Here is a 25,737-nt window from a genome sequence, read left to right on the forward strand (position 1 = left end):
TAAAAATAAGTATTTAATGCCTAAAATGTTGAAGCAAAGTTTTCTGGGACCATTTCTCTAAATACACAAATGGAGAGACATACTAGAAAACCTTACAATTAAATATGCTGGTGGTGTTAGGGTTTTAGAGCAAAACAAAAACCAAAACCCCAAGAAAGTCAGGGAAAAGAAGATAAAAATCAGAAGATGAACAGCTGCATATTTTTCCACCTAACACTAGGAAGAAAAAGTAGAATATCTGAAATACGGTATGGAATACAAATGTGTGTCATTTAGAACATAATGGTAGGACGTAGTTAAACAAGCTACATCAGCACAGGACATGGTTTATTGTCAACCATTTAAACATGTAAACAAAACTAAGAGTAAGAAAATAAAAGATGATGTAGCAAAAGGGTATTTCCAACATGATTGGCCATTATTCTCCAAAATGTACGGTTAACAGAAAATAGAAGAAAAGTTTATATAGAGTTATTTTAAATGATTGATATTTTCTGTTTTCTTTTTTTTGAGACAGGGTCTTGCTCTGTAATCCAGGCTAGAGTGCAATGGCGTGATCACAGCTCATTGCAGCCTCAAACCCCCAAGCTCAAAGTGATCCTCCTGCTTCAGCCTCCCGAGTAGCTGGGATTACCAAGCATGAGCCACCATGCCGAGCTAATTTTTATAATTTTTGTGTAGAGACAGGGTCTCTCTATGTTGCCCAGGGTGGTCTCGAACTTCTGGACTCAAGCAATCCTCCCTGCCTTGACCTCCCAAAGTGCTGGGATTACATGCCTCCATAAGCTACCACACCCAGCTCAAGAATGATTCACATTGTACTTTTCTTTTGAACAGGTTTACCACTTTGTATTCATGTTTTAGGTTTTATTTTAAAAGACTAAATCTGTGCAATAATATTCCCTGGGGATTAAAATTAGGGGAAATATAACCCTCTCCAAAAGCAGAAAGAAAACTTGGGGTGGAAGGAGGAGGTAAAAATTACATTCGCTTTTCCAAATGAGTCTGAATCTTAAAACCATAAAGAATGGTTTTATCTCATTCTTTTGTTTTGTCAGCCATTGGAAATCAATAAACTATGATTCCTACATTTTGTTTGTATTACACAAAAAGTAAACAACAATGAAAGCTGTTTTTGAAAGAGAATAAAGACAACCAACCACAAATAGAAGAGAACCCCAGAGGGTTCTTTTGGAGGGATGTTTATCACCAGTGCCAAAAGCCTCCCCTCTCAAATGTTTCTCTCAGTTGACAACTTTCAAATGATTTAAAGAACATGAAGAACAAATAGAACATGAAGCTTAGATATGAACAGTAAATAAGATTGGAGTGGTATTTACAAAGGAGAGGCAGATACATGTGCCTAGCACCAGATTTTTCAAGTAAACAAGTTCAGCCCGCAAACTAACTGAACTGAAGTTTTACATTTTTAAATTCTCTCCATTATTTCCCAGAGTTGAAAGCTGTGAAATGTTTCAGCTTGGTGCTATTCACTAATGGTGTGAACTCAAAAGGTGGGTTTTTCTGCAGCTGAACTGATTCTAAGTCTCAGGACTCCAAGATACCTCCAGACCAAGTGTCGTGGACTCTACTGGCTTTACACACCTAATTTGGGACTATCCATTTTTTCCTTCTTTAAAACTGGCTAGGGAATTCCTTCACTAATGTAATGTGTGCAAACACACACACATATTGAAAATCTATAAATAATTCTAGCAGCCAAAAGATGTTTTTCCTTACCAGAAATTACCCAAAGAAAGTGACATTAGAAATAATATGACTAAAAATACATTTTTAAAGCCTATTTAATACTCATGACGTCTAAACTTTCAATTTATTGTCTGATTTCTGGATATTTCTGTATTTTAGATTCTACAGACTTCAGATTCTGAAGCTTGCTGAAAAAACTAAGTTCCTCAATATGGAGGACAGTCTATCTGGCTGTACTTTTAGAGGGGAATTTTTCTACTTTTGGAAAAAATTCTGAATATTTATATATAGTATTAATGGAATACCCCAGTAACTCATATTTCAGGTAACTATTCTTTAGTATAATTTGCATCATACCCAGTATTTTAGACATTAAAATAAGGGTAAAATTTAGAATATAATCACTTGTCTGCATTTTCCCAACATAATTTTTCATGTAGAATATTAAAATTTAAATTGATATTTGAATTTATAAGCTATTTTCCCTGTATACTATATGCATCTATTAGCAATAGAGATAATTTTGGAGTCGTGGTATAGTGAACCTCTCTGGCTCTCCTTGCACAAGGCTCCATGAGTCAGTCTGAGCAGTGCACGCTACCCTTGCATGACTCACTCCCCGCACTCAGGCTTAGGGGTACTAACATGCAATCCTAGGACAACACTGACACTAGCACTGACATTTTAAAATTCATTCTCCCAAGTAATAAAAAAAAAATATAGATAGATATACACAGAGAGATCTGCAGCTGTACTAATTACTTCAAATAGCAGCAGACAAGGAAAATACACGCTTGCTTGCTTAAGTTTAAATTCATTTTAAGTTTGCTATATTAAATTTTAAAATTAAAAAAATATCAACTTACTATAAACAATTTAAAATATGTATAATACAATTTCATGGTCAAAACATTTGAATAGTCTATGAAAACAGGAAATACTTTCATCTGACATTTCTGTTTAGATTCTATTCATGATTTTTCAATCTGTCTCTTCCAAGAGAAACCATAAAACGGTTGTCATATTTTATGGCAACTAATTTTGTTCAGGGATTTCCTCATCACAAAAATACTTTATTTCCTATTACAGGGGAGTTAAAGAAGAAGAAAAAAAGAAACGAGAAACCAAGTGGCTTTCTCCCCACTTGTCACTATTCTCTTCTTCAAACATTCTGTACATAAGCTGTCTGAGTCTTTTGAACCATTTACAAATTGTATTTTCAAAAATTGAAGAAAAAATATTTAGAGTCTAAAAGTGTTATTTTATACACTGACTATACAATATACATTGAATACACATATAAATACATCTTAAAGATAAGGTTCTCCAAAGGTTTTTCGACATTCCATCACCCCCGTACTTGGCGGTCTATCACAGTTGTGTGTACTCTTGACTTGACTAGGTGTGAGACGATCATATGCCATCTTGTACTCTTTATCAAAAGCATCTGCAAAAATTGATAAAGAAATAAAAGGATAAAGAAATTTAGGTCTGATGTTGAAAACTATCAAGTTTCTGTAATACTACAGAAACACAACAGTAGAGGCCAAGAAGGAATTGCTAGGACATTTCTGCTATCCAAAGGACCACAGCTGGATTGCACAGACCAGTGAGAAACTTAAAAGGTTTGAAGATGCCAATTTTTAATTTTACCAGGTACAGATGTTAAAAACCACCAAATACCATATGCACATTTTTGGTACTTTGTTTTGCATACTCAATAAAAACAGTAAAAATATATAATAGCCTTTTCCCACCAGGATTAACAAAAAGTTTTTTTGCCCATATTTTCTTTACACTAATCCTTTTGTGGTTTCATTTTTTAAATTTAAATTTTGCTTCAACGGAAATGTTTTTTGGTTTGTGTGTCCTAACTTCCTATATTATGGGATACCTCTGGGAAAATAATCCAAAGATCTGAAATCACCATGTAAGGATTTTTCTTTTCCCTTTTCCACATGGCAACAGATGGAGCTAACAGACTGTGACTTTTATTTTTAAGGACATTATACCAAGGTCTGTGTGCCTTTTCCCCAGAAGATAGTCCACATGTGACAAAAAGGGACAACAGAGGTTTACACGCTTCTGCTAAAAGTTTCTCTCAGCCTAGAAATCATGCTAACTTATTGCTTATTTTAAACACATACTGGAGGAAAATTTGCCCCTCAGAGAGCCAAATGGGGTATGAATTATAACAATGTCACTAAGATCCTATTTTTCTGCTTTGGGGAGGTGACGGCCATAAAAACATCTTTCCTCTCTGAAACAGTACCACAGTGGTACCCATGAAGGCTTGTTTGAGTTGAGTCAAGTGCATAAGCAAGTGAGCTTCTCTAGCTTGGAGGTCCAGAATTTTTTTTTTTTTTTTTTTTTTTTTTTTTTTTTTTTTTGAGACGGAGTCTCGCTCTGTCGCCCAGGCTGGAGTGCAGTGGCCAGATCTCAGCTCACTGCAAGCTCCGCCTCCCGGGTTCACGCCATTCTCCTGCCTCAGCCTCCCGAGTAGCTGGGACCACAGGCGCCGCCACCTCGCCCGGCTAATTTTTTGTGTTTTTAGTAGAGACGGGGTTTCGCCGTGTTAGCCAGGATGGTCTCGATCTCCTGACCTTGTGATCCGCCCGTCTCGGCCTCCCAAAGTGCTGGGATTACAGGCTTGAGCCACCGCGCCCGGCCGGGAGGTCCAGAATTTTTTACACATTCAAGGAAATCCCACCTTTGGCAGAGGGCTAGAGTAATATCTGACTACAATCTGGGCTTGTATTAGGTAGGGAATAAAGGGATGGTAACAAGGATCTGAGTAATCCTTTTTGGTATCTTCTCTGTTTCACTATAGTTAAAAGGCCTACCTCAAGTAACACTATTCATGATTTTGGTAAGTTCTGGCATCTTTCTCAAGTGGCTAGAATGACTGTCCCAATGCCATTTAATAGTCTACCTTTCCTAACTGATTTATATGTATAAATATAAAATATATATTTATATATTTATATATATTATATATTATATATATTTTTTTGTTAGACGGAGTTTCGCTCTTGTTGCACAGGCTGGAGTGCAGTGGCATGATCTCAGCTCACTGCTGCCTCCGCCTCCTGGGTTCAAGTGATTCTCCTGCCTCAGGCTCCTGAGTAGAGCTGGAGGGGCTACAGGCACGCACCACCACACCTGGCTAATTTTGTATTTTTAGTAGAGATGGAGTTTCACCGTGTTGGCCAGGCTTGCCTCAAACTCCTGACCTCGAATGATCTGCCCGCCTTGGCCTCCCGCAGTGTTGGGATTACAGGCGTGAGACACTGCACCTGGCTGATATATTGCCGTAGACATTTATGTTTATTTCTGACTCCCTATTCTGTACTATTGATTTTTCTAGCTCTTCCCCTGGTAGCATTACCCTGATGTAATTACAGTAGCTTCTAGAAAAGAATCACCTTTTGTTGATTTTTTCTTTTTTTATGAGACAAGGTCTTGCTCTACAGCCCAAGCTGGCATGCAGCGGCACCATCATGGCTTATGCAGCCTCGACTGCCCAGGCTCAAATGATACTCTTACCTCACCCTCCCAAGTAGCTGGGACTACAGACATGTGCCACCACATCTGGCTAACTTTTTTCTTTTTTTTGTAGAGATGGGGTTTCACCATATTGCCCAGGCTGGTCTCAAATTCCTGGGCTCAAGCAATCCACCCACCTTGGCCTCTCAAAGTGCTGGGATTACAGGCATGAGCCACCGCACCCGGCCCCTTTCAGTTAAGTAATTTTTCCTGACTAGTCCTTTTCTTGTCAGATTAACTTTTTTTTTTTTTTTTTTTTTTGAGACGGAGTCTCGCTCTGTCGCCCAGACTGGAGTGCAGTGGCACGATCTCCACTCACTGCAAGCTCCGCCTTCCCGGGTTCCCGCCATTCTCCTGCCTCAGCCTCCCGAGTAGCTGGGACTACAGGCGCCCGCCACCGCGCCCGGCTAATTTTTGTATTTTTAGTAGAGACGGGGTTTCACCGTGTTAGTCAGGATGGTCTCGATCTCCTGACCTCGTGATCCGCCCGTCTCGGCCTCCCAAAGTGCTGGGATTACAGGCGTGAGCCACCGCGCCCGGCCCAGATTAACTTTTAAAAATTGAAATATAACCCATATACCATACAATTCACTAACTTAAAGTGTACAATTTAATGTTTTTTTGGTATATTCACAAGATTGTACAACTATCACCATTGCCTAATTCCAGAACATTTTCATCTCACCAAAAAGAAACCTTATACCAGTTAGCAGTCACTCCCCATTCACCCCACCTCTTGGTCCTTAGCAACAACTAATCTACCTTAATATAATTACAGATTTAATATTACTAATAAAGTACAACTACTAATATAAAAATACTCTGAAAACTATTCCATGATATATAAATACTACATATTATATATAAAGCTAAATTACCTATATCAATGTTTTCTCTTCCTAGTGCCACAAGTGAGAGAAACAGTATTTCTCTGTATAAACTCCTAGGGAGAAAAAGTCATGGAGAAAATATTAGTATCCATATAGTCCATATGTTCCCTATGAAAATTTTAATGCTATTGTAAGCATGAGATATTCTAACAAATTACTAAGCAAACAATACGAATCTGCCTAGGAGAACAATATATTTGTCTAAGAGAAGGACTTACCTCTGTCTTTTAAAATGTGGACACTTATTCAGTGTCTCTAAAATCTGACTCATTGGTCCATAGACATCATTCATTTTAATGCTTTTTACCATACTTTTCAACAGTTCCTGGTTAAATGAGTTATCACTTTTTTGCAATAAATGGACCATTGGATATTTTTGGGCTGTAAAAGAACAAAACAACAGATGAAGGAAAATGTTCTGTGTAGAAAGGAGAAAGAAATTAAGCAGCAACTGACAGATATTAAGTTACAAAGCACTAAAAATAAATTAAGGGCAATAGATAAATAGGAATCCAAGAATGAAGAAAGCAAAAAATAAGACAAATAATGACAAAAAAAAGGTCTAAAGCTTTCTGTGGTCTTAAATAGACAATAACTAAAAATACTGTTTCCCTTAATACAGCCTCTGATGCAAATTCTAAATTAGCAGCCTGGGATGGAAACAAACAAAACATAAGTAAAAAGAAGAAATTGGGATGAGCAATGTGCTGAAAGCTGAATTCTGCAAAACACAACCAACCCCTCCAGCACATACACAGCACCCCTCAAAAAACCAAACCAAACCAAAGAAAAAACCCTTAGACCTCCATAGAAGGTAGCACTAAAAAAATCAAACACTCACTCTCAAACAAAAGAGTACGATTTTGACCTGTAAGACAAAAAGTAGTACAGTAATATAAAAGTCAGTTATACATTGGTTTAGGCTATTTAAAGCAAGTAGAGATTACTCTCATATGAACAAACTCAGCATTCTATGATGGCACTTACTGTGTGCATTCCAGAGAATGTACAAGGGCTGTCCTGGATCCTGATGTAACTTCATATTGTCCCACAACATTTGTATTAAAACATATTTGCTATCTTCAGACATACAGTGGCGGGGAATCTGTGTTATACAATAAACACTCATTAATGATCCTTCCATGATAATTTTTTATAAGTATTTTATAAAATTCTTATATTTTTTACAATGTATGTGTGCGAGAGAGAAAACAGAACAGAAAAAGACTGATTTACATACATTTCATATCTACTACAGGAAGATGGGCTGTGTGGAAAAGCTAATGATCTCTAAAGATCAGATATAACAAAGTACTTGAGATCAGTGAGAAAGGTACCAAGAAGAACTCATCTTGCTCCTCTTGCTCACGATTGAAAGTCACAGAAAGATAAATCCAGGAATCTCATTCTATATCATCCAAAACCCTGGCCCAGATAACACTGAGTTCACATCTTTGTCACTCATTATGAGGTAGTGAAAATCCAAAGCACATGCACAATCATAGGCATGCAGCACAAGAAGAGAGAAGGCAAGGTTCCTGACCATTTAGTGGCAGTGGCAGTATATGAAAAAGTAAAGGCACTTTTATAAAACAACATACCAAAAATACAAATGAACATATAACAAACAAATTGCCTAAATGTTAAACAAAAACATCAGGGTAAAGGAATGACAAGAGTGGTAGCACATGATTGCAATATGAATTTCAACAGTCCCCCTTTATCCTCAGGGGCTATATTCCAAGACCCCCAATGGATACCTATAACTGCAGATAGTACTGAACCCTATATATACTGTATTTCCCTATACATACATACTTATGATATTTATACTTACATTTAATTTATAAATGAGGCACAATAAGAAATAAACAATAAATAATAATAAAATAGAACAATTAAAACAATATGCCAGCATCACTGCTTTGTGCTTTGGGGCCATTAAGTAAAATAGGAGTTACATGAACACAAGCGCTGTGATACCATCACAGTCGATCTGCTAACAGAGATGGCAACTCAATGATTAACAGGCAGGTGGCATACACAGCGTGGATACACTGAACAAAGGGATGATTCACATCCCAGATGGGACAGCACCAGATTTCATCATGCTACTCAGAACAGCATGCAATTTAAAACTTATGAAGTGTTTCTTTCTGAAAGTTTCCATTTAATATTTTGAGACCACAGTTACCATGGGTAACTGAAACCTCAGAAAGGAAAACTGTGAATAAGGAGGGACTGCTGTACAGATATCCTCCTAAAAAAGTGTTAGGCTTGGGCTGGACACAGTGGCTCCTGCCTATAACCCCAGCACTTTGGGAGGCTGACAAACAAGGGTCACTTGAGCCCAGGGGTTAGAGGTCACAGTGAGCCATGACCACACCACTGCACTCCAGTCTGGGTGACGGGGCGACACCTTGTGTCAAAAAAAAAAAAAAAAAAAAAAGCCTGTTTTGAAGGAAATACAAGATGCAAATGGGCTTAACTCACAAATCTGCCTTCTAAGAGTCAGTTCCAGTTTATTCTTGAAGCAATAGCAAAAATTCAAGTACGTTTAATGTAAATTTTAGAAGGCAAACAAAAACAAAAACAAAAACAAAAAACTCTTATTGCCAGCCTGTAAGAAGAAAATATTATTTGTAAATGCAACTAAAACAATTCTATTTATCTAATGATCCAGATGGCTATTAAAAATATTTAGCATAGGCTGGGCGTGGTGGCTCACGGCTGTAATCCCAACACTTTGGGAAGCCGAGGTAGGTGGATCATGAGGTCAAGAGATTGAGACCATCCTGGCCAACATGGTGAAACCCCGTCTCTACTAAAAATACAAAAATTAGCTGGGCATGGTGGCGCGTGCCTGTAAATCCCAGCTACTTGGGAGGCTGAGGCAGAAGAATTGCTTGAATCCTGGAGCTGGAGGTTGCAGTGAGCCGAGATAGTGCCACTGCCCTCCAGCCTGGTGAAAAAGAGACTCCGTCTCAAAAAATAAAATAAAAGAAATTCAGCATAAAAACAAACCTTACTTTTTAATCATTAGGAATATGCAAACATTACAGTGGTGACAGAAGCATTCATTGCCTTTTAATTTTTAGTCTCATACCTTTGAATACTTGTTACAGTGCTCAGAAGAAAGAATCAATCCAGGTAAGTTACTCGGCAAGTCAAGACGTCTGAAATACCATACGAGGTTCCAAAAAACAATTGGATGATGGTCCACAAAGTCTGCCACCGTTATTGCATGATCACCTTCATTTTCCAATAAGCTTTCAAGTTCCTTCCATACCACTAAAGGACTAAGATATGGAACAGTGACAGGATCGGGACTTGGAAGCTGCCATTCTAAACCTAAAGAATCCTGTTGAATAAATAAAAACCATAAATGGCAAATGCAAAATAATACTAAGCCATTAAAAAATTCAATGATTCCCATATGAGTAGAAAAGTAATATAATTGTATCATTGGATAAGAGACTCTTCTTGGCAATAATAAAGCTAATAAGACTACTTAGGACAAGGGGAACAAAATCATATGTAAGTGATCAATTTCCAAATAAAAATACAACAAAATACATACTGTAGCTCCTTGTAAAGTAGCTGGCAGGCTGCCTGTAGAAATGAGCTTCTGTCTTCCAGTATCTTCCTTATCCAAGGGGCCAGAAGTACTAATACTCCTGGCCATTGGAAATATCGGACATTTTGACATAGCTGTTTTTGATCTATTAGCAGGGATCTGAATACTTCGGGCACAAAAATTTTCCTGCAGTTTAGATTTGCTTGGGCATTGAAAAAAGAAAAAAGCATATCAGTGTCTAGATTTACTTTACTTTGTCGACAAGGATCATGTTCTCTCTCTCTCTCTCTTTTTTTAGACAGGGTCTTGCTCTGTCACCCAGGCTGGACTGCAGTGGTGTGATCTTGGCTAACTGCAACCTCTGTCTCCTGGGCTCAAGTGATCCTCCCACCTCAGCCTCCCGAGTGGCTGGGACTATAAGCGCATGCCACCATGCCTGGCTAATTTTTGTATTTTTAGTAGAGATGGGGTTTCGCCATGTTGTCCAAGCTGGTCTTGAACTCCTGGGCTCAAGCCATCTGCCCACCTCAGCCTCCCAAAGTGCTGGGATTACAAGGGTGGGCTACCACACCCGGCCCTGTTCTTCTGTTTAGAATCAGAGCTAGACAGTCGGATGAGGTGGCTCACGCCTGTAATGCCAGCACTTTGGGAGGCTGAGGTGGGTGGATTGCCTGAGCTCAGGAGTTTGAGAGTGGCTTGGCCAACATGGTGAAACGCTGTCTCTACTAAAAATAGAAAAATTAGCCAGGTGTGATGGCGGGTGCCTGTAATCCCAGCTACTTGGGAGGCCAAGGCAGAAACATTATTTAAACCTGGGAGGCAGAGGTTGCAGTGAGCCAAGATTGCACCACTGTACTCCAGTCTGGGTAACAGGGTGAGACTCTGTCTCAAAAAAAAAAAAAAAAAAAAAAAAAAAGAATCAGAGCTAGACATGGCAACATGAATGAAAGGAAATGCTATTCAGGCTTCAGCTGGGAAATAGGATATATTTTTAAGTAGTATAGTCATGATAAATTTCCTTTTCTATCAAGTCAACTTTAAGTATTTAAGATTCATTTATTTATTCAAAGCCTTTAGTAGACTTCTATACAGCAGAAAGCACACTAGACCATGGGGATAGAAAGCAGAGAAAATAGGCACATATTCCTTCAGGAGTCATAAACCAGAAGAAGAAAAAGATAAGGGCTACAATAGATCTATGATGAAAGAAGGTGCACAAACAGATTTTTGGTTTTACTGCTTAAGTAATCAAGATCAAACAGGTCACATTAGCCTGCCAGTACTATACAGGCATTTTTTGGCACATGCAGCTACCAATATGGCTTTATCTGTCCGGCTATATATGGCTTATTTGGCACTTATGCAAAATGGAATTGATTTCTGCATCAGTTTTAAGTGTAGATTTACTTATATTAGGCTTACTATATAAATTTTAGTTCAATTTCACAGCTCCTATATCAGCTCCAAATGTGTTCTAGATTATTAAATATTCCTAGGTAGAAAATATTAAAAAGTAGTAGTATTGACTTAATTCCTAAAGAGACAGAGACAAGAAAATGATGGTCATTATAAACTTCAAGTGTTCTACGTATTTTTTTTACTTTAAAATACTAGTAAACATTATCATATATACATACAGCTTAAACTCTGGAGATTAATAAAGCATAATATATAACTACATATTTAAACATTTATGTGATTAGAGAATTTTAACACTGTTTTAAGAGTAAGAATTTAAGATTAGGAATCTATTATTCATAGAAATTTAAACCTGGAAATGGTCAACTAATTTTTCTGTCATACTTCTAAAATATGTGTAAATATATGTTGTCAAAATATAGTTCCACATAATCATAATTACCTATTTAGATCAAAATTCCCTTGAACAGAGACAGCAGATGTGTCAAGACCAGAGGCTGATGTTGAAATGCAAGACTGCCTCATCTGACTTGAAATGGAGGATGGAAAGTGGATATTTTCTGTTGATGGGCTTGACTTTAGAAAGTATCTGTAATGTGAATCAAAGGAACTTTTTGAGAAAAGAGGTATTATAGGGAACATGATCCTTAAACATGAAGGAAAAAAAATATCATTACCTTCCAGGTCGTCTTAAATCTCTTATTTCTATATTCAGAAAGGGTAAGAAGATATTGCCACAGAATGGGCATGTAGTATTGAGATTTGAATCATCTGCTGTCCAGCCAGCCATGATTTCCTCATCATGGACAAGACAATCACAAGTTCTACACCGAGAGCAACTTGAGATGAGAACCTATGGGAGAAGACAGCACTTTATAAAGAAAGCTGGTTAATTCAGATTATGAATTAAAAACCATTTCAAGTCATAAATCCATTGGAAAATCAAAACTCAGAAGGATTCAGATGCTATACACAAACACTCGATTACATCAGGGTATTATATACTATAATCGTCTTTATTTCCGCTAAATCTATCCTAGAATTTTTGCCTGAAAGGGAGGCTTTTTTTGCTTTTAAGTGAGGATTTTTTTCATTACAAATCAGAGTAAAATTTGCTGTGGTTTTATTAATGGAAAAGTAAACTCAATCACTAATTTGTTAATACCCCAAACAGGCATTTGTAATTACATATTACAAATCAGTGTTACTCAAAGCATGGTTGCTAGACCAGTGCTGGTCTACAAACACTTACCGGATTGTGATGAGATAAATAAGAAATTGAGAGGAGGATTTATAAACTTTTTTTTTTTTTTTTTTTTGAGATGGAGTCTCACTCTGTCGCCCAGACTGGAGTGCAGTGACCAGATCTCAGCTCACTGCAAGCTCCGCCTCCCGGGTTTACGCCATTCTCCTGCCTCAGCCTCCCGAGTAGTTGGGACTACAGGCGCCCGCCACCTCGCCCGGCTAGTTTTTTGTATCTTTTTTTTTAAGTAGAGACGGGGTTTCACCGTGTTAGCCAGGATGGTCTCGATCTCCTGACCTCGTGATCCGCCCGTCTCGGCCTCCCAAAGTGCTGGGATAACAGGCTTGAGCCACCGCGCCTGGCCTATAAACTTTTTAAAGTACTGTGATATTGCAGTAACATCTAAGTGTGTAATCAATGTATTTTCTAAGAACATTAGCTATGACAGATTAGAAATTAAACAAAATGAAAACAACCCTGGTCTTTTACAAAGACAGTTTAATAAGCATTGCTATAGATGACTATAAATGCTGTCATTATGTTAATAAAATATAGAAATTTTCAAAGCCTCCAGAAGCTTTGTAAAGTTAGTGTTCATCATCTATGTTTTGGCTGTATGCAAATTTATTTTCCAGATTTATGCAAATTAACATAAAATAGCAACCATACTCGCAAATGTATTTGGAAGCAATTTTTACAGAAAAAATAGGGAAGTTTTAAAGTGAAAAAGTTTAACTTTTTCATTGTAAGAATGTGGGATATAAACACATACCCAGCAGAGATCTACATCAAACTTGACACAAAGAATGAAAAACATGGTGGAAGAAGTTGACAACATAATGCCAAAACTACTCCCTGTATATTCACCAAAAAAGTATGCTTGCATAGCAAAACTGATTGTGTTATTATGTGAAATAAACACTCAAAGAGAACATTCATGAAAAAAATCCAAATACTAACACTGAAAATTAAAATGCATCTGTAGGTTGATAAAACTTAAAGTAAGCATAGATCTGTCCTAATAGAAATAAATTAGTATGACTTCAATAATCTGAAATACTGGATATCCAAAAGCCAAATTTTAACTTTACTCAGATGCAATTCACATTCTGAAATTTCAGGTGCTACATATTTAACTTATTATTTTTTCTTTTTTTTTGAGATGGGAGTCTTGCTCTGTCGCCCAGGCTGGGGCGCAGTGACACGATCTCAGCTCACTGCAATCTCTGCCTCCCAGGTTTAAGTAATTCTCCTGCCTCAGCCTCCTGAGTAGCTGGAATTACAGGCACGCACCACCATGCCTGGGTAATTTTTGTATTTTTAGTAGAGACGTGGTTTCACCATATTGTCCAGGCTGGCGTTGAACTCCTGACCCCAGGTGATGCACCCATGTTGGCCTCCCAAAGTGCTGGGATTACAGGTGTGAGCCACTGCACCCAGCCTATGTATTTAGCTTCTATTACTCTACCTGGGATCACCAATACTTAAGAAATGTGAACTTTATAAAGCAGTATATGAAGATTCTCTTTTGCACAAAAGTGTACCTCCATTGCATAGTTCTGGAAGATATTTGTATTACTCGCGGTGAAGGAAGATGTCACTTCTGATTTCCCAGGTAAGGCAAACTTCGACAGGGATCCTGTTCATTAGTGAAAAACAAAGAACAGAAACCATTAAAATTAATGAGAAAAGATGTAAGAATCTTTCATTTCCATAAGTTCTCGGATAAAACGTTAACCTATTCTAGTCAAAATATTAAAAGTAATTAGGAAAAACAAAAAATGAACAAGATTTTTTCAAGGCATGAACTTTTGAGCACAAACCTAAGGAAATGTGCTCTAATTCTGCTCATCCCCACATCTGAGGTGTGTTCACTCATCACTGACTTATTAAGCACTCCGTGTACAGAATACAAAGCATTCTAGTCATTAGTAATTACTATTGTGCTGTTTCTATTTTTTCATGTTTAACATACAGGAAAGTATTTAGTTCCAAGGTCTAAAAAGTATAAAATAGCTCATTTTTATTTCAAATCATGAAAAGACTTAGTGGCAATTCTCTCCTTGTAAGGGTCTTTTAAGAACTAGAATAGCTGAACATGGTGGCTCATGCCTGTGTAATTCCAGTGCACTGGGAGGCTAAAGTGGGAGGATTGCTTCAGGCCAGGAATTTGAGACCAGCCTTGGCAACATAGTGAGACCTTGTCCCTACAAAAAATAAAAATAAAGAACTAACTGGAGGTGGTGGTGTGTGCTTATATTCACAGCTACTTGGGAGATTGAGGTAGGAAGATTGCTTGAGTCCAGAAATTTGAGGTTACGACGAGAGTGTGAGCAGCAGAATGAGATCCTGACTCCAAAAAAAAAAAAGGTGAATCTTGCTCTTTGCTCTTAAATACTAGAGAATAATTCCCAATTGTATTCTTAAGAACAATAGGATATTATATTAGTAAATATTAAAACAATAACAATGAAAAAGTAAGGGAAGTTTTGTGGTCAAATCAGTTGTCGACAGTGATTGTATCTTGTCAGTAAAACTGGAGGTAATCTATGTTATATCCTCTCAACACAATTTTTTCTCTGTCATTTCTACATTTTATGAATTTTTTTTTTTTTTTTTTTTTTTTTTTTTGAGACAGAATCTCACTGTTACCAGGCTGGACTGCAGTGGCGTGATCTTGGCTCACTGCAACCTCCGCCTCCTGGGTTCAAGCGATTCTCCTGCCTCAGCCTCCCAAGTAGCTGGGACTACAGGTGCACGCCACCACACCCAGCTAATTTTTTGTATTTTTAGTAGAGATGGGGTTTCACCATATTGGCCAGGATGGTCTCGATCTCTTGACCTTATGATCTGCCCACCTCGGCCTCCCAAAGTGCTGGGATTACAGGTGTGTGCCACCGTGCCCAGCCGAGGACTGGTATTTTTATAAAGATAAAGATCAAAAGGCCAGGCATGGTGGCCCACGCCTATAATCCCAGCACTTTGTGAGGCTGAGGCAGGTGGATCAGGAGTTTGAGACCAGCCTGGGCAACATGGTGAAAACCCCATGTCTTCAAAAAATACAAAAAAAGTAGCCAGGTATGTTACTGTGTGCCTGTAGTCCCAGCTACCTGGGAAGCTGAGGTGTGAGGATCACCTGATCCCAGGAGGTGGAAGCTGCAGTGAGCTACAACTGCGCCACTGCACTCCAGCCTGAGTGATAGAGTGAGATTGTCTCAAAATAAATCATAAACAAAGGTCAAAAAAATTAATGGTGTAAACTACAAGTCCACAAGAAATAAAAGGGGATGGGAAAACATGGTAAACACCACCACTGGGATGCAATCAGCATGATCCAAACTAAAGACTTGATTGCTTCAGCAAATAAATAACAAGGAAGAAAAAAACCCAAAAGGTCAAGAACTACCACTGGTCCTACTCCCTACCATGTAGAGACAGCCTAGAGAGGCAGACAGCAAGCTGAAATCTCACGCTGTCCTTTAAGATGCTTAGCACTGGTGGTAAATGCAGTTCTTCCCTTGATGCTTCTTCCCAAACCTTCTGTAATCCCTCTGCTACAGTTAGTTCAAAATTGCTTCCCAAAACCTTCTATTAGCCTTGACTAATACAATCATTTATTTGAGCAGCCTACCTTTTGTATCTAACTAATCTACAGTATAGAATATTCATTTTAATAAACATGAATCAGGCTGTAAGTTTAGTGGTATTTGCTTAGACAATGAACTGTTCTTGTATGTTAAAAAAGAAGGGAGTGGGCCTAATCACCTAATTTCTTCATAAATATACAGCAAGGGGGGAAAAAAGAAGGAAAGGAAGGGGAGTAAAGACAAAAAAGAGTTAATAGACATATCAGCCAAATGCAAGTGCTGACCCTGTATGGATCCCAATGTGAACAAAGCATCCATAAAATGAGCTTTATAACCATGAAAATTTGAAACTAAATATTTGACATATATGATAAATATCACTTAAAAGTATGATGGTATTATGATTATGTTTTCAAAAAACAAAACACTTCATAAAAGAGACATCCTATATGAGCCCATAAAATGTTCAAAACTAGCCAAGTTAATCTATGGTGTTAGAAGTTAATGTTTACCTGTAAAGAAAGAAGTGACTAGACATGGGCATGAGAGAGGGTTCTAGATGCTATGAGTGTTGTTTCTTGAGCTGAGCGCTGGTTACTCAGGTGTGCTGAACTTGTGAAATGTATTTACATTCATAAAAGGATAGCTGAGTGTGGTGGCTCACGCCTGTAATCCCAGCACTTTGGGAGGCCAATGTGGGAGGATAACTTGAGCCCAGGAATTTGAGACCAGCCTGTGCAACATAGTGAGATCCCGTCTCTACAAAAAAATAGCTGGGTGTGCTGGTGCACGCCTGTAGTCCCAGCTACTTGGGATGCTGAGGCTTGAGCATGGGAGATAACAGTTGCAGTAAGCCATGACTGTGCCACTGCACTCCAGCCTGAGCAACAGAGTGAGACCCTATCTTTAAAAAAAAAAAAAGGACACATTATGTTATAGATAACATAAAAGTCTTTTACTTTAGAGATACATACTGAAGTGTTTATGAATAAAATTACACATTGTCTGAGATTTGCTTGAAATAACTCATTGAAGAAGAAGAAAATGTTGGCAGCAGAGGAGAAAGAGGAACAGATTAAGATTGGTTATTTGTTGATAATTATTGAAGTTGGGTGATGGATACATGGGGGTTCATTATGCTATTCTTTATACTTTTGCGTATGTTTGAAAATTTCCATAATAAAAGCTTTTTAAAAGAGCAAAGATACAAGTGAAAAACAAATATTCTATTACATCCATTCTTCATGCCATTAACCAGGATAACTTTCATATGGATCAAATATCTAAATCAGAGGTAAAATCCATATTTGTATGGCCCTGAGCTAAGAGTGTCTTTTACATTTAAAAAAGTTGTTAAAGAAAAAAACCAAAAAAGAATATGTGACAGAGGTGTATGTGGCCTGCAAAACCTAAAATATTTACTACATAATGCTTTACAGAAAAAGTCTGCAGGCCCCAGAAAATATTAAGAAGGAAACCAGGTTAAGTATCAGAAGAAAACACTGGTGGATTCTTTTACATCTTAAGGAAAGAAAAACCTTTCTATCAACTCACAATCCAGAAGCAATAAGGGGAAAGACTGATACATTTGATGACATACAATTTAAAACTTACATATGGCAAAAAAAAAAAAAAAAAAAAAAAAAACACCCCAAAAAAACAAACTTAGATAAACTACTTGCAACTTACATAAGCAACAAAGGATTAACTCCCTAATATAAAAAAGCTACTAAAAACATTTAAAAAAGGACCAACAATTAAAATGTAGGCAAAGGACAGTCCACAGAAAAAGAAATGCAAATGGTCCTTAAACAGATTCTCAACTTCATTTATAAGAGAAATAGAAATGAAAACTAAACTGAAATACATTCCTCACCTATCAGATGGTAAAAATCCAAGTGTGCCAACGTATTTTGTTGACAAGGCTGTGGGGAAATAGGTATTCTCATATACTGGCAGTGGGAATGCAAAATAGCCTGAGGAAGGGAACTTGGCAATATCACTTCAAGGAAGAATTCTGAAGTATCTTCCAAAGACACACTGGTAAAAATATAACATATATGCATTATAGCATTAGAAAAACTGGAAACTTAATGTCCATTAATAGGGAAATGGCTACAATAAATTATGATACATCCACACATGATGTATAACTATAATTTTGTACTATATAGCTGAAAAAATGAATGGGGGACATTGCTATGTGATGATATGGAATGATCTTCAGAGTATATTAAGTGACAAAAGCAAGGGGTAGGAAAGTATTGACAGTATGTTACCTTTGAGTAAGAAGACAGGGAAGTAATAAGAAAAAAAAAAAAAATATATATATATATACCTATACCTATATTTTTAAAAAAGCAACAATGGAAGGATAAACCAAAAATGAATAAAAATGGTTGTTTCTACGGATAGGGAGAAAACAAGATGTGGGAGTGGGGATGAAAGTTACACTTTTGTGAAAGCGCCTTGGTTTTATTGTTTCGACTTTGGAACTATACAAATTGTTTACAAAATTAAAAAACAACACTAAATCATAAAAAAAGTGAAAGTGTCACAATTCAAATGAAACTACAAATCAAATGCAGCATGACAGAACTGTTTGGACAAACCTTCCAAGGATGCAGAACTTTCCAGGCTTATTCGGCTGAGATCAATTCTCTTAGTCCCTGAAGTAGCACTGGTCTCTTGAGAGGAGGTAGCTCCGTCCAACTCATGGCAGACATCTTCATCTGTTAAAGAGGTAGATTCAGAATCCTGGGCTCCCACTGAAGAAAGACTGGTACGATCAGAACTTTGATCCTAAGGACATAATTATAAGCTTAATTTCTCATACATTTAAAGGTAGTTAATTAAAAAGTCACTTCTAAGGCAGAAAAAATACTTATCACCTAACTACCCAGATGATCAGCTGAACTAATATTACAACATCTAGAGAAAAAAACAACCAATTTTATAAAGGCATGCTCATTTGGACAAATGTGCTGCAGTTCAATTTTTAAGAAATCATTTTTTGGTTACAGTGAAGTATATACTAGTTAGTAAGGTAAACCTTGTTGACTTTTAATCTCCATTTATTGATAATTTTCCTCTCTGACAAGGTATCACCCAAATATGAAACCACTAGAATTACGTTTTATTCTTTTCCACAATAACCCAGGTTTCAAAGATATCTATATTTCTACTTTTCATTTTTGAGAACACTGAAGTTAAAAAGTTAATTTTTTTCTGGTTATATTAAAAATACATGAGAAAATTTGGTAGCTGTAGATTTTTATATGAAAAAAATTTAATACCTGTAATTCTACCACTCAGGTAATACAACCTACTTTTCTAGTCATGTGTGTGCACATTGTTATTTTTAATCAGATAGGGTAAAAGTTTTTTTTTTGAGACAGGGTCCACTCTGCTGTCCAGGCTGGAGTACAGTGGGCAATCTCAGCTCACTGCAGCCTCTGTCTCCCAGGCTCAAGCAATCCTCCTGTCTGGGAGGAGTGCTCCCAGTGGCTGGCATTACAGGTGCGTGCCACCGTGCCTGGCTAATTTTTGTACTGTTGGTAGAGACAGGGTTTCGCCATGCTGGCCAGGCTAGTCTTCACTTCCGACCTCAAGTGATCCACCTGCCTTGGCCTCCCAAAGTACTGGGATTACAGGCCTGAGCCGCCATGCCTGGCCGGGCTTTAACATTTTTATGTAGTAAAATATTTTCATCCTTTATGGGTTCCAAGGTCTGTATCTTGCTAATGAAGTATTTCTCCCCTCCTAAACGAGAAAAAAAATCTTTTTAAAATTTTGCACTTAAATATCTAATCCATCTAGGATTATTTTTGTTGTTGTTGTTCAGTAAAGGGCAGGAATCTTTTCCTCAAGTGGATAGCTAAGTGTACCAACACATTTACTTAATAGTCTCATTTCCCACTGATGTTAAATGCTATTTTTTCATACCCCAAACTTCTATGTACATAGACAGTTTTATTTCTGGACTTTTCTCCATTCCACTAGTCCATTTATCTGTTTTGCATTGATTAGCAAACTGTTTTATAGTTTTAGCATTAGTTTTGTTCGTTTTGGTATTTTAGAGCGCAGTCTCTTATCTGTTTTTTTCAAAGACAGAATTTCGGTCTGAAGCCCAGGCTGGAGTACAGTGGCATGATCTCGGCTCAGCGCAACCTCCGCCTCCTGGGTTAAAGCGATTCTTGTGCCTCAGCCTCCCGAATAGCTGGGATTACAGGTGCCCACCACCAGGCCCAGCTAATTTTTGTATGTGTAGTAGAGATGGGGGGTTTTACCATGTTGGCCAGGCTGGTTTTGAATTCCTGACCTTAAGTGATCTGCCCGCCTCGGCCTCCCAAAGTGCTGGGATTACAGGCGTGAGCCACAGCACCTGGTCTCATACTTTTCTTTTTCAAAATTTTCTTGATTATTCTCATGTATCTTCTCTATCAATTTTAAAGCAGCTAATTATGATTTGTATTATTTAGTCACCAGGTATTTGGTTTGCTTTTTTTTCTTGTATTTTTAAATTAGACTACCCTGACTAATTTGGTTAGAACTGATACCTTTACAAGACTGAATCCATCAGTAAATTATGTCCTTCAGTAAAGTATTATAGTTTTATTCATGTAGGTATTATATACTTGATGTTATGTTTACTTCTAGACATTTCATGTTTGTGTTCTAGTGAATTAGCTCATATTTTTCCATTACTTTTCTAACTGGCCACTGTCATATCTAGGAAAGTTTTACAAATGTTTATGTTGTTTCTAGTCACCTTACCAGTTCAAACAGTTTTTTCAGTGGTAGTAGATAACCTCATTTATGAGAATATCAAGTTTTATTAAATTATTTTACAACATTTTTATCTATAATTTTTTGTTTTCAGACAGTTTCACTATGTCACCCAGGCTGGACTTCTCAGGCTTAGGTGACCCTCCCACCTCAGCCTTCCAAGTAGCTGGGACTACAGGTGCACACCACCATGCCTGGCTAATTTTTTGTTTTTTTTTTTTAGCAGAGACAGCATTTCAACATGTTGCTCAGGCTGGTCTTGAACTCCTAGACTCAAGTGATATGCCTGCCTCGGCCTCCCAAAGTGCTGGGATTACAAGCATGAGCCACCATGCCCGGCCTTTATCTCTCACTTCTTTTCCTTGCCTTCTGGTACTGTTAGAATCCAGAATGCTGTTGGGTGGCTGGCACAGGTGTTTAGCATGCTTCCTTCCCTTGATCCTGACTTTATTATTTTATTATTATTATTTTGAGACAGAGTCTAGCTCTGTCACCCAGGCTGGAGTGCAGTGGCGTCATCTCAGCTGAATGCAACTTCTGACCTCCACCTCCCAGGTTCAAGTGATTCTCCTGCCTCAGCCTCCTGGATAGCTGGGACTACAGGCGCATGCCACCATACCCAGCTAACTTTTTGTATTTTTAGTAGAGATGGGGTTTCACCGTATTAGCCAGAATGGTCTCAATCTCCTTACCTCGTGATTCGCCCACCTCGGCCTCCCAAAGTGCTGGGATTACAGGTGTGAGCCACCATGCCTGGCCTGATTCTGACTTTAAAAGAAATATTTATGACATTTCACTGTTAGGGATGGTGTTTACTATAGTTTTTTGATACTCTTATCAAGTTAACTAAGTTTTCTTCTATTTCATCTTTTAATTTTATAACATTAAACTTTTTTTTTTTTTGAGGTAGGGTTTTGCTCTGTCATTCAGGCTGGAGGACAGCGGCACAATCACGGCTCACTGCAACCTCCACCTCCAGAGCTCAAGCAATCTTCCCACCTCAGCCTCCCAAGTAGCTGGGACCACAGGCATGCACCACCACACCTGGCTAATTTTTTATTTTCTAGAGGTGGGGTTTTGCCATGTTACCCAGGCTGGTCTTGAACTCAGACTCTCTTGAATGACAGAGCTCAATGTGCGCATGTCTGCAAGCAGGTCACCCTTTAGAGTGCTTGGATGGGGAATTGGAAGAGAATGTACAGGGCAACCAAAGGAAGGTTTTACTTTGGTTGGTGGATACTTCAGTATATTTTAAGTAGAGTGGGGCTTCCTTAAAAAAAAATCTGGGCTAATAATGAAATTTTGGAATTACTTTTAACCCTACTTTCTTTCCTATCTCAATACCTGTCCTTGGTATCTCTCCTTTACTCTTAGTACTTAAAGATTTCATGCCTTTGTGAACTGGAGTATTTCATTTTCACAACTACTCCTGTAAGAGGAAAAACAATGCCTAGCCAAACTATTCCGTAAGTAGTCTTTTAATTTAATTACCTGGCTGTGTAATTTTATACTTCTGCCTGCTCACCTGGGCTTCATTCACAAGAACACTTCTCATCTTGGTAGCTGATCTCTCTTATTACTACTTTGGAGGCTATACTTTCTGTATTCAGGCATTTCTATCAATCCAGTTTCATCTGCTTTCTCATTTTAAGGTATGAAAATTTCTCATCTCCTGATGGCATACTTTTTTTCTTTCACTGCTTTGATGGATTTATTATATCTATTTTTCTGTCACTTTAATGGGATTTTGAGGAGGGAATACAGATGTGTATTTTAACATCCTGAACCAGAGGTCTTGTTGCTGTTTATGCATAAAAGAATTACTTAGTATAAAAAATAAGTCAAATAGTTGAATTTTTCTAATTAAAATACAGATTATGCATGTTTGAAATTATAAAAAAGAATTTACATTGAGAGACATTAAATTCTTTATATGCAGAAAAATTAATGAGACTGAATTTCATTGAGTATAGCAACAATAACCATTTATTTAGTGTCTTCAATGAAGGCACTGTACAGACATACCTTGGAGGTATGCCAGGCTCAGTTCCAGACCAACTCAACAAAGCAAATGTCACAGTAAAGCAAACCACAAACTTATTTCCCAGTGCATATAAAAGTTGTTCACACTACACTGAAGCCTACTATACAACAACCTTATGTCTAAAAAATGCCATAAACTTAAAAATACCTTATTACTAAAAATTGCTAACAATCATGTGAACCTTCAGCAAGTGGTAATCTTTTTGCTGGTTGAGGGTTTTGCCTGGATGTTAATGGCTGGTGACTGAATAGGGTGGTGGCTGCTGAAGGTTGAGTGGCTGTGGTAAAAAAGAGGACAATAATGAAGTTTGCTGCATTGACTCTTCAAGAAAGATTTCTCTGTAGCATGTGATACTGTTTGACAACTTTCTTTGCTCATTCATAAGAAGCAACCCCTCATCCCTTCAAGTTTTATTATGTGATTGCAGCAATTAAGTCACATCTTCAAGGCTCCACTTCTAATTCTAGGGTTTTGCTATTTTCACCATATCTGCATAATTCCTCCACTGAAGTCTTGAACTCCTCAAAATCATCCTTGAGAATTGGAATCTATTTCTTCCAAACTCCAGTAATGTTGCTATTTTGATCTCCTCCTATGAATTATGAATGCCATTAATGGCATCTAGAAGAGAATCCTTTCCAGAAGGTTTTCAATTTATTTTGCCCAGATCCATCACAGGAATCACTACCTTATTGTGGCTATAACTTTATGAAATGTATTTCTTAAATACTAAGTTAAAAGTAAAATTGACTCTTTGATCCATGGGCTGCAGAATGAATACTAGCATGAAAAAAATAAATCTCCTTGACATTTCTTTTTTCATCATTCAACTTGACTCCTTGACATTTTGGTTTTTTTTGAAGATGGGGGTTCAGTTCTGTCAGTCAGGCTGGAGTACAGACAGCGATCTCGGCCCAGTGCAACCTCCGCCTCCCAGATTCAAGCGATTCTCCCACCTCTGCTTCCTGAGTAGCTGGGACCACAGGCGTGTGCCACCACACTGGCTAATTTTTTGTAGAGACAGGGTTTTGCCATGTTGCCCAGGCTGGTCTCAAATTTCTGAGCTCAAGGGATCCGCCTGTCTCAGCCTTCCAAAGCGCTGGAATTACAGGCATGAGCCACTGCACCTGGTGACTGCTTTTCTATTGGAGCTCTTGCGTGACTAGATGCATTGTCAATGAGCAGTAATATTTTGAAATAAATATTTTTTTTTCTGAGCAGTAGGTCTCAACAATGGGTTTAAAACATTCAGTAAACCATGCTGTAAACAGATGTGCTGTCATCCAGGTTTTCTGTTCCATTTACAGAGCACAGGCAGGGTACCTTTAGCAAATTCTAGGATTTTCAGAATGGTAGATGAGCATTGCCTTAATTTAACATCGCCAGCTACACTACTCCCTAACAAGAGTCAGCCTGTCCTTTGAAGCCTGGAAGCCAGGCACTGACTTTTCCTCTCTCGCCATCAAAGTTCTAGATGGACATCTTCTTCCAATACAGGGCTGTTTCATCTGCACTGGAATTCTGTTGTTTAGTGTAGCCACCTTCATCAGTGACCTTACATAGATCTTGTGGATAATTAGCTACATCTTCTATATTAGCCCTTGCTTCATCCTGCACTTTTATGTTACAGAGACAGCTTCTTTCTTTAAACCTCATGAGCCAACCTCTGCTGGCTTCAAACTTTTCTTCTGCAGCTTCCTCAGCCTTCATAGAATTGAAGAGTTAGGGCCTTGCTCTGGATTAGGCTTTATCTTAAGGGAATATTGTGGCTGATTTGATCTATCCAGACCACTCAAACTTTCTCCTTTTGGGCAATAACACTGTTTTGCTGTCTTATCACTCATGTCACTTTTAACTTCCTTCAAGAACTTTCCCTGTGCATTCACAACTTGGCTGTTTCGTGCAGAAGACCTCACTTTCGGCCTTACTTGGCTTTTGACATGTCTTCCTCACTAAGCTTCATCATTTCTAACTTTTGATTTACAGTGAAAAATGTGTGACTCTTCCTTTCATGTGAACACTTAGAGGCCACTGTAGGGTTATTAATTGGCTTAATTTCAATATTGTTGTGTCTCAAGGAATAGGAAGGCCTGAGGAGAGGGAGAGAGTCAGGAGAATGGCCATTTGGTGGACAGTCAGAAATCACACAACATTTATCGATTAAGTTTACCATCTTATACGGGAACAGTTCATGGTGTCTCAAAACTATTACAATAACAACATCAAGGATCATTGATCACAAGTCACCATAACAGATATAATAATGAAAAAGTTTGAAATACTGCAAGAATTATCGAAATGTGACACAGAGACATGAAGTAACCACATGCTATTGGAAAATGATACCAATTGACTTGCTCAACACAGGGTTGCCACGAACCTTCAATTTGTAAAAAGCATGACATCTGTGTAGTGCAGTAAAGCAAGCACAATAAATGAGACATGCCTATCCTAGGCTTTAAAAAATATTATTTATTTTCATCTTTAGGTGGGATCTTTCTGACATTAGTGATTGTGTTCTCTTTTTCTAGATCAGTCTAGCCAGCAGTGTGTCAATTTTGTTGTTGTTTTTAAAGAATCAGCTTTTGGTTTTATTGATATTCTTACTCTTTCCATCTTTTCAGTTTTACTGATTTCTGCTCCATCTTTATTACTTCCTTCTTCCTACTTACTTTGAGCTTACTTTGTTCTTTTTTTCTAGTTTCTTAAGGTAGAACCATAAATCATTAATTTCAAATCACTTCTAACTACAGCATTTAAAGCTATAAGTTAAACTCTAAGCACCTCTTAGTTGTATCTGACAAATTTTGATATATTTTTGTTCATTCCACTCAAACATTATTCTAATTTCCTTTATGATTTTATCTTTGATTCAAACTATTTGGAAGTGTGTTCAGGTTTTTCTTGATCTCTTACTTATTCTTAGTGATTTG

At 37.7% G+C, this 25,737-nt stretch overlaps 1 protein-coding gene across 14 annotated transcripts in view; it reads right to left on the reverse strand.

The window, feature by feature from the left end:
- Positions 1-310: 310 nt before the first annotated feature.
- Positions 311-25,737, reverse strand: part of DENND4A (DENN domain containing 4A) — a 132,207-nt gene continuing 106,780 nt past the window's right edge. For 8 of the 14 annotated variants that reach the window (XM_050795909.1, XM_050795900.1, XM_050795903.1 and 5 more), the window contains 11 exons: positions 18,585-18,774; positions 13,930-14,024; positions 11,820-11,995; positions 11,585-11,731; positions 9,727-9,925; positions 9,253-9,507; positions 7,134-7,251; positions 6,988-7,014; positions 6,365-6,527; positions 6,135-6,199; positions 311-3,157 (listed from right to left, as the gene is read on the reverse strand). In XM_050795909.1, coding sequence (XP_050651866.1) covers positions 3,021-3,157; positions 6,135-6,199; positions 6,365-6,527; positions 6,988-7,014; positions 7,134-7,251; positions 9,253-9,507; positions 9,727-9,925; positions 11,585-11,731; positions 11,820-11,995; positions 13,930-14,024; positions 18,585-18,774 — 1,572 coding nt within the window. In that variant the 3' untranslated portion in view covers positions 311-3,020. The remainder of the gene's footprint in view (positions 3,158-6,134; positions 6,200-6,364; positions 6,528-6,987; positions 7,015-7,133; positions 7,252-9,252; positions 9,508-9,726; positions 9,926-11,584; positions 11,732-11,819; positions 11,996-13,929; positions 14,025-18,584; positions 18,775-25,737) is intronic. The other 6 variants (XM_050795911.1, XM_050795910.1, XM_050795908.1 and 3 more) reach the window with 1 other exon arrangement.

Source organism: Macaca thibetana, chromosome 7, assembly GCF_024542745.1.
Source record: "Macaca thibetana thibetana isolate TM-01 chromosome 7, ASM2454274v1, whole genome shotgun sequence".
Classification (NCBI taxonomy): Eukaryota; Metazoa; Chordata; class Mammalia; order Primates; family Cercopithecidae; genus Macaca; species Macaca thibetana.